The sequence below is a fragment of the Rattus norvegicus genome, chromosome 5 (assembly GCF_021556685.1).
Source record: "Rattus norvegicus strain SHRSP/BbbUtx chromosome 5, alternate assembly SHRSP_T2T, whole genome shotgun sequence".
NCBI lineage: Eukaryota > Metazoa > Chordata > Mammalia > Rodentia > Muridae > Rattus > Rattus norvegicus.
The window spans coordinates 82176989-82190902 of record NC_141538.1 but is presented as its reverse complement, the minus strand read 5'-3'; the positions used below and the strand labels follow the sequence as shown (position 1 = coordinate 82190902).

General features: G+C 47.6%; 1 protein-coding gene across 30 annotated transcripts in view; it reads right to left on the bottom strand.

Moving 5' to 3' along the window:
* Positions 1–13914, bottom strand: part of Zfp618 (zinc finger protein 618) — a 165917-nt gene that overhangs the window by 72666 nt on the left and 79337 nt on the right. For all 30 annotated transcript variants that reach the window (XM_087548981.1, XM_087548975.1, XM_087548982.1 and 27 more), the window contains 1 exon segment: positions 4567–4610. Coding sequence is in view for 19 of the 30 variants with exons in the window: in XM_087548959.1 (XP_087405085.1) it covers positions 4567–4610 (44 nt within the window). In the remaining 11 variants the exon portion in view is untranslated.

Genomic DNA, 13914 nt, shown 5'->3' with positions numbered 1-13914 from the left:
CTCCAGTAGACAGCAAGAGTTGCATAGGAACATTCTAGAACTTGTTCTATTTACAGCTGAGGCTTAACAGTAACTGATTAAGCAAAGAGTGAACTCTGCCTATCAGTAAAGCAACCAGCTCCTTGGAGCAAGGGCACAAACTAGAGTTGACCTAGTGTGTGACTGGGTACAGGACCACACTTTGCCTAGAGTCTGGCAGAGGGAAAAGAGCCATTCTTGAGCATCAAATCCAAGCTCTGTCACTAAGCTCCATTGTATAAGCCTGGAGCCAGAGGCAGAAGGCTCTGACTGAAGCGAGCCAGTGCTCACAGAATCCATTCATCCACACCTGTGCCTTTCTCTAGCGCCAGCTGAAGGTCACTGGTAATGAAGCGTGTTTGTCTGGGACAACCTTTATTTTACTGCAGAAAACCAGCACACTAACAAGAACCGCTCTTTAACGAATGGTTATGCAGGCTCACGCACGAGGTCATGATTGCAGAGGCTACTGGTAAAAGGCCTTGGCTTTCAGGGTAGGACTCCACTAAGCCCCACAACCATTTAATCTCGCCGGGTGACCTTGGATATCTCCAACTGGCTCTGAAGGAAGACACCATAGTAGGTGCTTTGAGGAGAAAAGAAGGTATGTATAATGTCAAGGCACAGTAACCAGATTCCAAGAGGCCCTCGGCAACCAAGCTCCAACCTCACCCTCTCCCCTACCCAAGCCAGCATGTGGTAAACATCTACACAGTAGACGCTCAGTGATCACCTGCTGTGGCTAGGTGCTGTGCAGAGGACATACACATCTTAGCACACTGAGATGCGGAACTGACACAACCTCCATTATATAGATGAGGAAAACAAAATGCACCGAAATGTAGAGGTCAGGCAACTACCAGTCAGCGCTAACACCAAGATCTGAACCCAGGCAGACTCTGTGTGAAACTGCTCAGTCCTCACACAACTAGAGCGGGAGCAAGCGAGCCAGCGACTGGGCGAGCAAGCAGGGAATGCCAAGGTCATGGGGAGGGGACCATGCAGACATGACTGCCCAGTCTGGGACTGTCCCAGGACCTAGCAGGAGGCTGTAGGTTTTCAGATGTGGGCTTCTCTCAGTCAGTACCTCAGAGTTCAAAATACAAGTCCATCATGTGTTACCTCTTATGCCTACCTTTTATAGCCCTGCCAATCTGAACCTGAGACTATTTCTGCCAACATCGCCAACTCGTTCCTGATAGACTACACCTTCAAACCATGAGCCCACATAACCTTTTCTTACATTGCTTCTTGTCAGGTGTTTGGTCATGGCAATAAGAAAATTAGTAATAGAATTTGTCTATGATTTATATATTACAGGTCCCTAATCACAGACTATATTCAAACAATATACAACAGGTTATTTCTTCTTTCTTCTTACTGTCATTTATGTCACTGTTGTACATTTTACATATGCTATAAAGCTTTAATTCCTTCTCACAATTGCCCTCTGGTGTCTGTAGGGCTTCCTTCTGGGACCCACTATGGACACTGGCATGCAGGGATATTGTTCTAGTGGCTCCTGATGTCAAGCGCTATAAATGGCCGAAGTCTTAGCAATGGCATCTGAGGGACTAGGCAGCCACACTGCCCTCTTTAATGCTACACCAACTCAAAGGACATGCCCCAGCTGCACCTGTACTTCTTTCTAGCTGAACTACACGTCCCTCAAAGAACTGCCAGGACTGGTCTCTCTCATGTCCTTGGTCAAGAGTCACCCCCTCCAGGTGACTAAGCACCCAGTCTGAAGAGGCAGCCACCTCTCTTGTTCTCCCTGCCACCCTCCCCTGCCTTTTCCACCATAACACTCATTAGATCCCACAAGCAGGCACTTTACATATTTGTCCCCCTAGAACCCCAATTTCCCAAGGACAGGGCCTGCAGTCTGTTGTGCCCACAGCAGTATTATCAGAACCCAGGCACTTAATATCTTACGGTATGGATGGATGAATGAATCAATGAATGAATGAGAGAGGCCTGGCTTTCTCATCTTCTGGATTCTGTGTACCTGCTACACACAAGGGAGCAATGAGTGGCCAATCCCCTCCTATCTCTAGCTGTCCAAAGGGTTTGACTAAACCACTAGAATCTTTTCACCCTGAAAACCTTCCACAGGCCAAACGGGCACAGTTCTTCAGGACAGCACACTTAAAGCTGTCTGCATCTGCTTAATTATGAAGCCTGCTTCTCCTCTAGAACGTTGCAGTTAAGGCCCTTTGCCCCCTGGAACAGCAGCATTTGGCAGCTGTGGCGGTCCAGATGTAGCAACCTGCACATCAGATCGACATTCACCCAAGTGCTGGACCACTGGGTTGTAAACGTGGCCTAGCTTCCCCTACAGGGAGGTACTGCAAACCACACTCAAAAGCTTCCTTAACACCAGGAGCGCTGCCTCTCCTTGCCCCCCTCAATTTAACTGCTGATTCCTCAGCAGCCCATGCTGTTGGTTTTGGGGGTTAGTCAGAGGCCCTCAGGAAAAATATCAAAACTGTGTATTCTAGACCAAAAAACAAGGTGTGGGGGTAAAAGGGAACTTGGAGCAATAGAAAGAAATCACGACAGGTGGGGAGCGTGGGCCCAAAGAGGTCAGCTGTCCACCTTCAAGGTTGAGGTCTCTAGTCTCAGTCTTGACTTTGGGGGGAGGACTTTGAAACCTTCATTTTCCATCTGAAACCAGCTCGGTAGGCTCAGATGTTCCAGGGTCCACCACACCCTACCCAGTCAGGATTACCTTCTCTAGAGGTATCAGCTCAGGCAATGCTTCAACATGCCAGTCACTCCTGGGCACACTGAGCTACTCAACAGACATACCGTATGGTCATTTAGAAGTGGTTCTCAGTCTGTGGGTCAAAACCCTCTTGGGGGGGTCAAATGAACCTTTCACAAGGGTCACCTAAGACCATTGAAAAACTTGGATATTTAGGCTAGAATTCGTAACAGTAGCAAAATTACAGTTAGAAAATAGCAACGAGAATAATTTTGTGGTTGGGTCATCACAACACAAGGAACTGTATTAAAGGGTCACAGCATTAGGAAGGTTGAGAACCACTGATTTAGAGGATACAGTTTCCAGTTACAGAATCATAATACTTATCTGGAAACCCTTACCTTTATCTGTCTTTTCCTGTTTTAAGATAGGGTCTCCCTAAGCTATTGAGGCTAGCCTTGAACTCTTTCTGCAACCCAGAAAGACCTTGAACTCATAGTGCTTCTGTCTCTCAGCCTTCCAAGTAGCTAGGGTGTCATGTCTACACCACCAGGCCCAGCTACGCACTAGATGGCAATCCAGACCGTTAAGTGACTCAAATGAGGAATTGTCTACACTAGATTAGCCTGTGGGTACACATCTGTGGGGAACTGTTCTAAGTTAAACTGTATGGCAGAGCCCATCCCACTATGGGTGGCACCATTCCCTAAGCAGGGGGAATGTATGAAAAGTGCAGCGATCAAGCTGAGCACAAATAAGCAAGCCGGCACACATATTTTCATTCCCCCCTGCTCTTGACTAGCTGTTTCAGGATACTGCTTCACTGGCTTCCCCACGATCAACTGCAATTGCCTTTCAGCTCAAAGAACGTATCTCCCAAGGATTTCCAAAGGGTGTTCCAAGGAATATTCATTAAGTAGGTGAATCTCAATAAAAGGGTCCCTTGGTTCATGAGGTTTAAGATGACATCATCATCCCTTCTCTCCTCTTTTCTTCCCCACCCAAGCAAGCACATAATCACATTTAAGACTAAAATGTTCCACAGCAATTAAAAAAAATATGTGGTTGACATTGTCTATTCCAGTGTTCTCCTGGTGAATCTGGCTATAGAGAGAGCCATTGTAATTTCCCCCAGACCCCCCAAACTATTAACATTTTAAAGGTCTGGTGTTTGGGGGCCCATGGACAAGCTCTTTCATGTAGCAATCAAAATATGACCCTTGAGTCCAGCAGGTAACCCCTGACTGTATGTACCAGGAAGCCACCTCTCTTCTCTGTGGTTTACTTACTTCTGCCTCCAAGGCCTCAAACAGTGGTCACAGGATCACTCAAGCTTTACCCAAGACACCTGCAGCACCAGTGCTAACCTTACAAAGTGCCAACTGGGAAAACCACAGTTGGGCCTTATGGCTAGGCCTTTATGTCTTTCTCCCTTCTCTGGCAATACCAACCCAGCTCTCCTCTGGCCTTCCTCTCACATCTCCTGACAACTTCACAGGTAAGGACAGACTCCTTGTCCAGCACGTGGATAGCCCACAACCTTGCCTTGGAGTGATGGATTCAGAAAACTAAGCCCAAAGCCCAAGCCCGAGTATGTGGGCCCGGGAGTGCCATACTCCTGGGGTATCCTGAAGTAGTCATTATATCTGCTAAGCTCGTTGCTTGTCTTCTCCCCAACTTTAGCAGCCACTGGCTAAGTTCTTCAATGAGTCACACATTAATGCCCACAGAGGACGCATGGGGAAAACTGCCCACCAGCTCGTATCCTTGAGAATGCATGCGTGCCTCTCCTCTTTCCAGTGGTCAAGACGGGGAGGGGTATGGTGTGGAGAGGGATGTACCTGTTAACCTCGCTTTTCCTTCCAGGGGCACTGGCTCCGTCCACCTGCAAAAGAAACCCAGAACACCTCCATCAGCCACTGCAGAAGATAAAGATTTTGGGTACCACTACCACCCTGGGTGGTGCCCACAGAGCACTAGTCTTCAGAGAGGCTGTCAAGGACATAAACAGCTCCATCCCTCCAAGCAAGAGACCCTGTCCCCAGCGGCCAGAGGGAGTCAGGACACCTGCCTACTCACAGCTGCTTGGCCCTTTAAATCCAGTGGAGAGCCCACTGCCAACACAAAGCCAGCAACCACATGCCCTGGGGATGCGGGGAGAAGTAAGTAACTAGTTAAATCTGAGATTGAATTGCTCTGTTTTTATTTTCAGCTGGGATTTCCAATAAAACAGTGGCTGCAGATTTATTCCTACCAACTGGAGGGAAAAAATCCCATTATGTTAAAATATTCTGTCCCCCAACCCTGTGAGCAGAGAAAAGCAAGAGAGGGCCAGCTCTTAATCTTTTTATTTAGGGGTGAGGGGGATGGGGAGATAAAGCTGACCAAATGAAATTTTCACAAATCAGAAAATTCTGGTTCAAATGGAGAGACTACAGTCCTGGGAGCTGCTTCTAGTCTTATGAGGCCTGACTGACAATGTCCTGGGGTCATGACTCTTAGTCCAGGAGTGAGGAAGACTTTGGCACAGAGACCAAAGGAGGCTACAGGAATGTGAACAGTGCCAAGATCCTCCCCCCACTGGCTACAGGTGCTGCTCTTCTTGGCTATCTCAAAATACCAGCAACCATAGTAATTCAGGAGACCATGTCCGAAGTACAAGAACATGTGTCCCAATGTCCCACTGCATGTGCCCCACATCTTCAAACACTCCTGGCAGGGTCCGTGGTGCACCCTGCTATTTCTGTGATAAAACACGTACACAGCCACCCTGCATGCACTCCTGAGTGACAACCTCCCCTCCCCCAGGTCAAGCTCTACTGCTCAAAGGTCATGGTCTTTTTATGTCCAAGCTTTCTAAATTGCAGAGCCATGGGTGAAGGGCCAAGGACCTGAAGTAAAAACAGCAGTTGCCTTTTGCCGTGTGCTTATGAGAGGTTAAAACCTGGTGAAACCACAAGGCCGGGTTTGACTTGAACAAACCATCAATATATAAAAAGGGTTTCATTCCCTAAAGGTCATGGTCCCAGGTTCTCTTAAAACCAAACCAAACCAAACCAAACCAAACCAAACCAAACCAAACCAAACCAAACCAAACCACCAGGTAATCCAGTAGTGGCATTCAGTGCTACAGGGTAACAGGCCAAGCAGTGTTGGTATTCTTGCTTCTCCACAGAGCCCACACTGCTTGGTCCCTGTGAGTGTCCCTACAGGCTCCCCTTGCCTACTTCTCAGGGAGTGCCAGTGCAGGGCATGCATGTCTCTCCTCCCCTGTGCTCACAGCAGGGCCCAAATCCGAGGCTCAAAAACTTGGTTTATCCGAAGTCCCACAGCCATGAGTCCAGTCCAAGGACACTCCAGAAGACACCCTTTTCAGCCCCAGAATCCTTTACTCTGCCGATGTTTTGGAAGTGCCAAGTATCACCATGGAGTTCCCAATCTCCACACACAGCCAAACACGGACACAGAAGGTACTATGCACATATGGTTTGGAAAGAGCGACAGCTTGTGATTTCAGAAGAAACAAAGTGGAGAGAGGTCTGCCATTCCATGTGAGCAAAGGAATTGGATCAACTGTGGCCTCTTCCCTACATCCTATTCCTCAGACTCGATACAAGGCTGCTTTTGTGTTCAGGTCCTACAAAGCAGAAGACGTTTGAACCTGGGAGTTCTTAATGAAATTATAAAATTCCAAATAATCTCTTGTCTTTCAGGCTGATCTGTGGGTATGGATTTATAATATTTCACATACACTTTTAACACTGTCTTTTTCCCTCACAATGTTTTTAAAGATTTATCATTTCTGTTTACGTGTGTGTGTGTGTGTGTGTGTGTGTGTGTGTGTGCGTGCGCACGCATGAGTTTATGTGCACATGTATGCCTGTGGAGGACAGAAGGTGTTGCATTTCCTGGAGCTAACGTTCCAGGTAGTTGTGGGCTGCCCTCTGTGGGTGCTGGGAACCAAACTCTGGCCTTTTCCAGAGCAGTACTTTAACGATGAGCCCTTCCTGCTACACACTCACTCTAGTTCTTTCCATCACGTCTTTATGCCAGGTTTGCTAGGTCCAACAGAGTGAGTGTACAGCAGGAGGGGGGAGGATGGATGCTCTGTTCGGGCACACGTGACAGTCTTCAGCTGTTTCTCTGTGGCTGACGTGTGGCTTCATATAGCTGGAAGCCACTCCTGATTGTTTCGTAAAAATGAGAGACAACGACAAAATGTCTCCAACTATTCAAATTGTTGAAACAAGTCATTGCAGAGAATGGGGCCCCGGTGGGTGGGGGATGCTGGCTGGCACCAGGTACCAGAGCTGCTAAAGGAAGGACTATCTAGACTGGAGAATGCTCTCCCATTCATGGCCAGCCATGTGGTAGGCTGGGAAAGGATGAAGGATGGATGGGCAATGGACACAGGGGCAGACACCAAGATAATATGTCACTATCGCAGCAGCACATGGTGAGCCCAGCTTTTGTGACTGGCACGGGGCTGAGATAAATAAGGTCATGGATGTAAAAATATTTAGCGTGGACATGGCAGGAGCCACCAGCAGCCCAAGAAGCAGTCAGAAGCCAAGACTTACTGGGTCTAGAAAACCAACGTTCAGGAAAGCGGAATGATCTGCACACGCTACAGATCCAGCCTGGACTGCCCCAGAATCCCTTGCTCAAGGTGGCAGCTTAATAGGTTCTACCAGATCACCACAATCCCACGACTATCTCCAGTGGTCCAGATGACACCAATTACAGTTTAGCATCAAGCCTAGGTAGGGCCCAAGTTGTAACAGCATTGTAATGTGACTGCTGTGGTCATGTGTCATCCTCTGCTAAGAAACTATGTGCTCCAAAAGGACCCTTCCTTTTGGCTCCTCATGCCCTGGTTCTGTCTGGGTCTTACTGTGAACCTCAGGCAGGCTTCCTGTAAACTGACTCTCTCTACAAGTCAAAATGGAGGCAGGTGCAGAGGGCTAAAGCAGGTCCCCCCCTCCCCCTTTCCCCTCCTCCCTGCCACCTCTGCCTCTCTATGTTGAATTGACCTAACCTCTACCACCAATGAGATATAGAGGAGACGGGCCCATGGGGATCCGGGCCCATGGGGATCCGTCCTCCTCATTCTTGCTGTCTGGGAGTAGACATGGCGGCCCTCCAGCCCCTGTGTGGTACCCCATCCTCATTCCCAGCTCCATCCATTCCTTATCTCCCAGCTTCTCTCCAGTACCTGGGCAAGGCTAGTTTTGGTTTCCTTCCTCCCTCCTTTCCCTTCCCAGATGCATGTTAAGATGTTCTTTTCCATTCTCTTATTAAGGGTTTTCTTGGAAAGAAAATATTATTCCAAACCCAGAAATTTTATTTCTAAATTTGTGCAAATGTAAGTTGTAAGACATTAGCTGCATTTCACATTTTGTGCAAATGGCAGAAACAGGCAATTCGTGTGCTACGGGGATGGGGGCTGGCCAACGATTTCGATAAAATAAACCCTTTTTTAATTTAAATGCTAATGCACTGAATTAAAATTTAATAACTGAGGAAATTGAAAAGCCGAGCAGGAATATTGGAAATAAATCCAAGCAGAAACAGCTGAAATTAAAAATTCTAGAGAGTGGGAGGACAGCAGCTAAGCTGTCTTATATGATTACATTTTTTTTTTCAGAATGAAGCAAAAAAAAAAAATCCTATCTCTCGCTGGCTCTAGGGCAGTAAATCCACAGCGCTGTGATTTATTGCTCAATTTTCCTGAGGGAAAAAGGCTTTCTTTCATGCTGAAATATTTCATAAATTTCAAGCCAGCATAAATTCTTAATTTAAAAGTTATGGAGGTCACATTTAGTGCACGGGTACAGTTCCAAAATCTTAAAGGCATAGCAGCAACCAAAAAAAAAAAAAAAAAAAAAAAAGGAAAAAGAAAAAAAAAGAAAATGCAGAGGAAAAGACGGGTAGAATATGAGCATTCTCTCTCTCTTTTTCTTTTCTTTTTTTTCCATTTTGGTTTCGATTCACAAAGTTGAGATTCCATCCTTAAAGATTCTTCCTGGATAGATAAAACCCAACCAAACATATGGAGAACCGGTGTGTGTTTGGAGATCAAGCTGTAAAAGATAGAGATGAAGATTCAATTCAATTGTGAAAAGGCTTTTTTTTTTTTTTTGGTCTTTTTTAATTTTATTTTATTTTCGGTTTTGTACAGCCACTTGAGGAATTCCTGGTTAACAATTTCCTCCTGGTTGGGAAGGGGTGAAGGTGGGGGAGGGAGGCCAGTGTAATTGCTTCTCTTAGATCTCCAATCTTTTGTGCACTATGATATATTCATTTGTTATACAGCTGTTCAGTGGCGGAAAGAATGCTGGGGCGCCCATAATTCTAAGCAAATCAATCAAAAATTAATGATTTGTCATGCTTGCACAATGGAGGAAAAACAGCTCCTTGGGTCCTGGATGCCTGATCTCCAAGAAGGAAATGCCTTTCTGTGATAAGAGGGGGCTGATGAGGGACCACGGGTGATCTGGCACCTCTGTGAAGGTGGTGGGGTCACTATGTTGGGGTGAGCATGTGTTAGATGGCACCAGGACAGGCTCCTGCCTGGTGCATTTATTTCCATAGTGGCATAATTAGGTTCTTGGCTTTGCCATCCCCATCCCCCATGGCAACTTGAAAATCACTTCCTGTCTGGAGGACTGACTAGCTCCCCTCCCCCAACTGGATTTAACTTGTCCCTGTGCATTGTTCTCCCAGCACTGCTAAGACAGCACCACCAGCATCTCCCACCAATGCCACAGCGGCACAGGAGCCACCCCTGGTGTCCTCCCAACTATGGGTCACTCCTCCTAGGCCATGTCTCCAGCACCCAGCTCAGGGCAAATACTCAACAAATACCACTGGATTTGATTACAGGGATTGCCGCTCAGGAAATCCTGTCAGCAAGATGGCCCTGATGACCAGACCACCCTGGGAAGGCGGCAGGGGTGAAATGTGTATTAGTGCACACACACATGCTTGTGTGCTTGTGTGTGCTCACGTGTATGAAGACAAGAGGTCAACGTGAGATATTTGCTTCATCTACCTTCTACCTTATTCTTTGAGAAAATGTCTCAGGAATTCAGCTAGACTGGCTGGTCACAGAGGTCCAAGGATTCCCCCCACCACCACCCCCACCCCCACCCGGTTCATTTCCTCCATGCTGGGACTGCAAGCGCACACTGTTCTCACATGGGTGCTGGGATCCGGACTCAGGTCTCCATGCTCGTGCTGCAGTCACGATCCTAACTGAGCCATCGCCCCAGTCTTCAAAAACTGAGTTTCACTGATCAGTTCACGCCCCACCCCCTCTGTAAGTATTTCATGAAAGCCTACTATGTGTCAAGTACTGTGCTGAGTTCTAAACCAATCCCCAGGGGTCATGAGCTATCCCCAGAACTGAAAACGGGCAGCAAAGGAAAGCCCTCTGCATGCTCCATCATACCAATTCACACGAAGGCCACAGTCTTAGGTGTCCATAAAAGGCATGTATATGTGTGTGTGGCATGTGGGTACACACGTTTAGAACGCATGTTAGCTCAGAAATTTAAGTTAAACTTAAACTAAATGAAAATTGCTAGGGAAAATCCCTAGCAAGACAAGAAGCAGCTATCAGATCGCAGGGACCTGTCCAGTGACAGTCCTGTGTTCCTTACTATTTATGGAGGACGGTTAAGGAACTATTGTAGCCACGTTAATGTATCCCTTTCCTTCCCCACCGCATAGCCTCCAAATTGATCACACAACCTTCCCCAATGAGCAAGGACTGAGATAGGGAGTCAGTCATCTACCCACCACCCCTAGAGTGCCTTCCACAAGCTAACCCTACCCTCACAGCACTTGCGGTCAAGTGACTGATGCAATCAGTAAAATATGCATCATTTAAAAAGAGTTCTATGCAGGGGCAGACAAAGGTAGAAATGTCAGAAATGCTGGGCACAAGGCCAGGTTGTGGGTTATGAACAGAATTAAAAATGGTTAGGGTAGGCACCACTGAGAGAATACTAGGAGGAGGTGAAGGCCCGGCCACGAGGTATCCAAGTCAGGGTGAATGGGTTGCAAAGTCCACAAGCCAGGAGTGTGCACACATAGTGAGCTCACGACCAGCAAGGATGCTGATGGGCTGGGTACAGTAAGTGAGAGAGACAAGGAGAAGTAATGAAGTCAGCTTACACAGGGCCCTGAGAGGCCACTAAAGAGCTTTGGTTTTCTTACCCTGGGGAGCCACAAAAAGGTTCTGCCAAAGTGACAAAATTTGACTTCCACTTTAGAAACACTGCAGTGGCCGCTGCTCAGAAAACAGGCCCTGAGGCTGGGACGTGGCAGTAGAGGGGTAGGGTAAAGAAAGCAAGACAGGACTCACTCACTAAAGAAATGGATGTGGGTTGGGTAGAGAGAGAAAGTGGCAAGGAAAATTAAAACAAAACAAAACATCAACAACAACAACAAAAACCCTAAAACAGAACACCAGTAAAAATGGATAGCTTTCTGGTATCCAACTTTAATGACCCATACGTCACATGGACGGTGAGAGGGTTGTACCATGCGGCTTCTCCTGAAGATCGGGTAAAGGAGACAGTACTATTAGCCACATCCTTCTGATAATTTACCCAGCAGCCACGGGGGCAAAAGAAATGGCTCTGTGTCATATGGCTACAAGCAGCTGGCTCAGTTCTCACTCTATGTCCACTTATGTCCTTTATGGACCTCCAGCTCCAAATCCTTGGAGTGAAATGTGGCTCCTAGCAAAGTGCAGGAAGTGTCTTCCTACCTCCGCTCCTAGCCCCATCCAGAATCAGGAAGTCCTTACTTCTAATCCCCTGGTGTTCCTGAGAGCACCAATGGAAACAAGTAGATTATCCAGTGCAGAGAGCCAAAATCTCAGTTTCTAAAAAAGGGGTTCTGCTCCCCCAAAACAGAGCATAGTGTAATCTCCCCAGTTAGACCACGAGTCCCACACCTCATTCAATGGTTTACTTATATGGGACTTGGGTATCAAATTTGTGTCTTATTCCCCAACTGAACATGGATGCTCAAAGCCACTGACTGCCCCGGATTGCAAGACTTAAAGGGTGAGTAAGGTCAGACAGAGAAGATTTGGGGATAAAGAAGTGGAACCCAGATGAGTGTAAGCTCAGATGGGCTGAGCACTAGGACAATTACTGGGGAACCCATAACAAGAACAGCTGAGGAGAGGGGCGATGGTGACTCAGTGACCTCCAACTGTCATCAATGGCCACAGTTACCACCTATATGCCGGAAAGACAAAGGGTTCCAAGTGCATTGCTGTCAAACAGGATCTAACTAGACTGTAGGGTTCATAGGGTGGGCTTCCCTGAGGGAGAGAAAGGTGTGTAGCACTTAGACTGTCTAGAGGCAGTAAAAGGTGTGGGGGAGCCTGGAGCTTCCACAGGCAAAGAGAAGGGAGCAACACCATGGCAGGGGCAGGGTAGAGCCCAGGGCACCACATGGTTCAAGCTGTAGCCTTTACTTCTGGAGGAGAACACCAGTCCATCAGTGTGCACAGGATCCCACCAAGAGATCCTGACTAGACCCATAGGCCACTGAGCTCAGGTTACCCTCTGGGTAGACCAATGAACTAAGATCGCATGAAGAAAATGCCCCAGTACCAAGCAGGCACAAGGGAGTGCCTCAGACAGTAGCAAAAGTGTGTTGCTACTTCTCAGAATCGAGTTCAGTGCTGCTAAGAACTTCCTGCCATTCTTCCAGTGTGCTGGGAGTGGGGAGGGGAGATTGCCTGCTTGCACAGACCTGCGCACAAGGGAAGAAGGTAAGATCCATGAATCACCTCTGATGGGGCCTTAGACGTGGAAGCAGTTCCCTCACACTGCCAGGCAGGGATCTCCAGACTTCAGAGTCCTGGTCCCCTCTCTAGGGACTAGCTGTCATCACCACAGTTGGAGCCCCAAGTCAGTTCATACATTCAAAGGCTGCTGTGATGGCTCCGGCTCTCAATGTGTGATCATGTCTTCCTAATACTGGGAGGACCACAAAACACTGCTTCATAAAGTGAGTTCTCCTGGGTCAGGCCCAGTGAGCTGCTGTGGTTTTTAACTACATGACGTTTGTTTTCAAAGGGACCCTTATCTATCTTTCATCTTAAAGATGGGCCTTCAGGAGAGGAGACACTGTCAGAATTCTGTCCTCGAAGTACTCAGACCAGACAGAGATCTCGAAAGCAGATGGGGGCAGAGGTGGAAGCTCAGGGAAGGAATCACAAACCCCTCAGGCTCAAGGTCCACAGCAGGAAGAGGCACCCATAGGTCAAGTCAGGGGTGGCCACCCTGACAGTCAGCATGGGCCATAAGGCCAACTATCTAGACAGGTCAAGACTTCAGAGTGGACCAACTCCTTTCTCTGTAAAATGAAGGTGGGAGGTGCTGTGCCCACCTCTCCCAGGTACGGTAAGGATGAAGTGCATTTATCAGTCACATGCTCCATATGGGGTCTCTCATCCACAGATGTGGGAGCACCGTTAATGCAGCAGGAAGAACCCTAAGGAAGATAACATGGCAGTGCAGAAGCAGCTCAGGGCACAGGGTCTGCCCTAGTCTCTTTAATGGTTTCTGCCACTCTTCAAGGTGGGGACAGTCCTGATGGCCAGGGAAGCCTTACAGGTAGGCAAGATATAGAGACCAGTTAAGAAAAGGTCACAGGGCTGCCCCATTACAATGACAGCCTGATTTCCAGGCTGCAAGGTGACCTTGGAGAGTGACCTGGAGGGGACATGCTCCTCTGGATGTATCAATGAATGCTGTTCTGTTTGTTTTCTTAAAAAGCAGAGAGAGAGAGAGAGAGAGAGAGAGAGAGAGAGAGAGAGAGAGAGAGAGAGAGAAGCATCTTTTTCCAGTCACCCAGTTAACCTCTCAGTTTACAGTAGGGTGAGTCATGTGACCAAATTCCACAAAAAATTCTCTCTCCAGGTTTATGATTTTACAGGAAACTCCAGGGAAAACTGCCTGAAGTGAGTTAAAACCAGATTAGCTATAAACCACGTCCTGGCACACTCTCACCATGCCAAGACTCAGATTACTCATTAATTAGGTGATAAATATTCACTTCAGATCAGCAGGAAGTGGGGGAGGGGCATGCGGGGGTTGAGGGGGAACTTTTTTTTCTTTTGGCTTCCTGGGGAGAAAAAAAAAATCTATCATAAACAC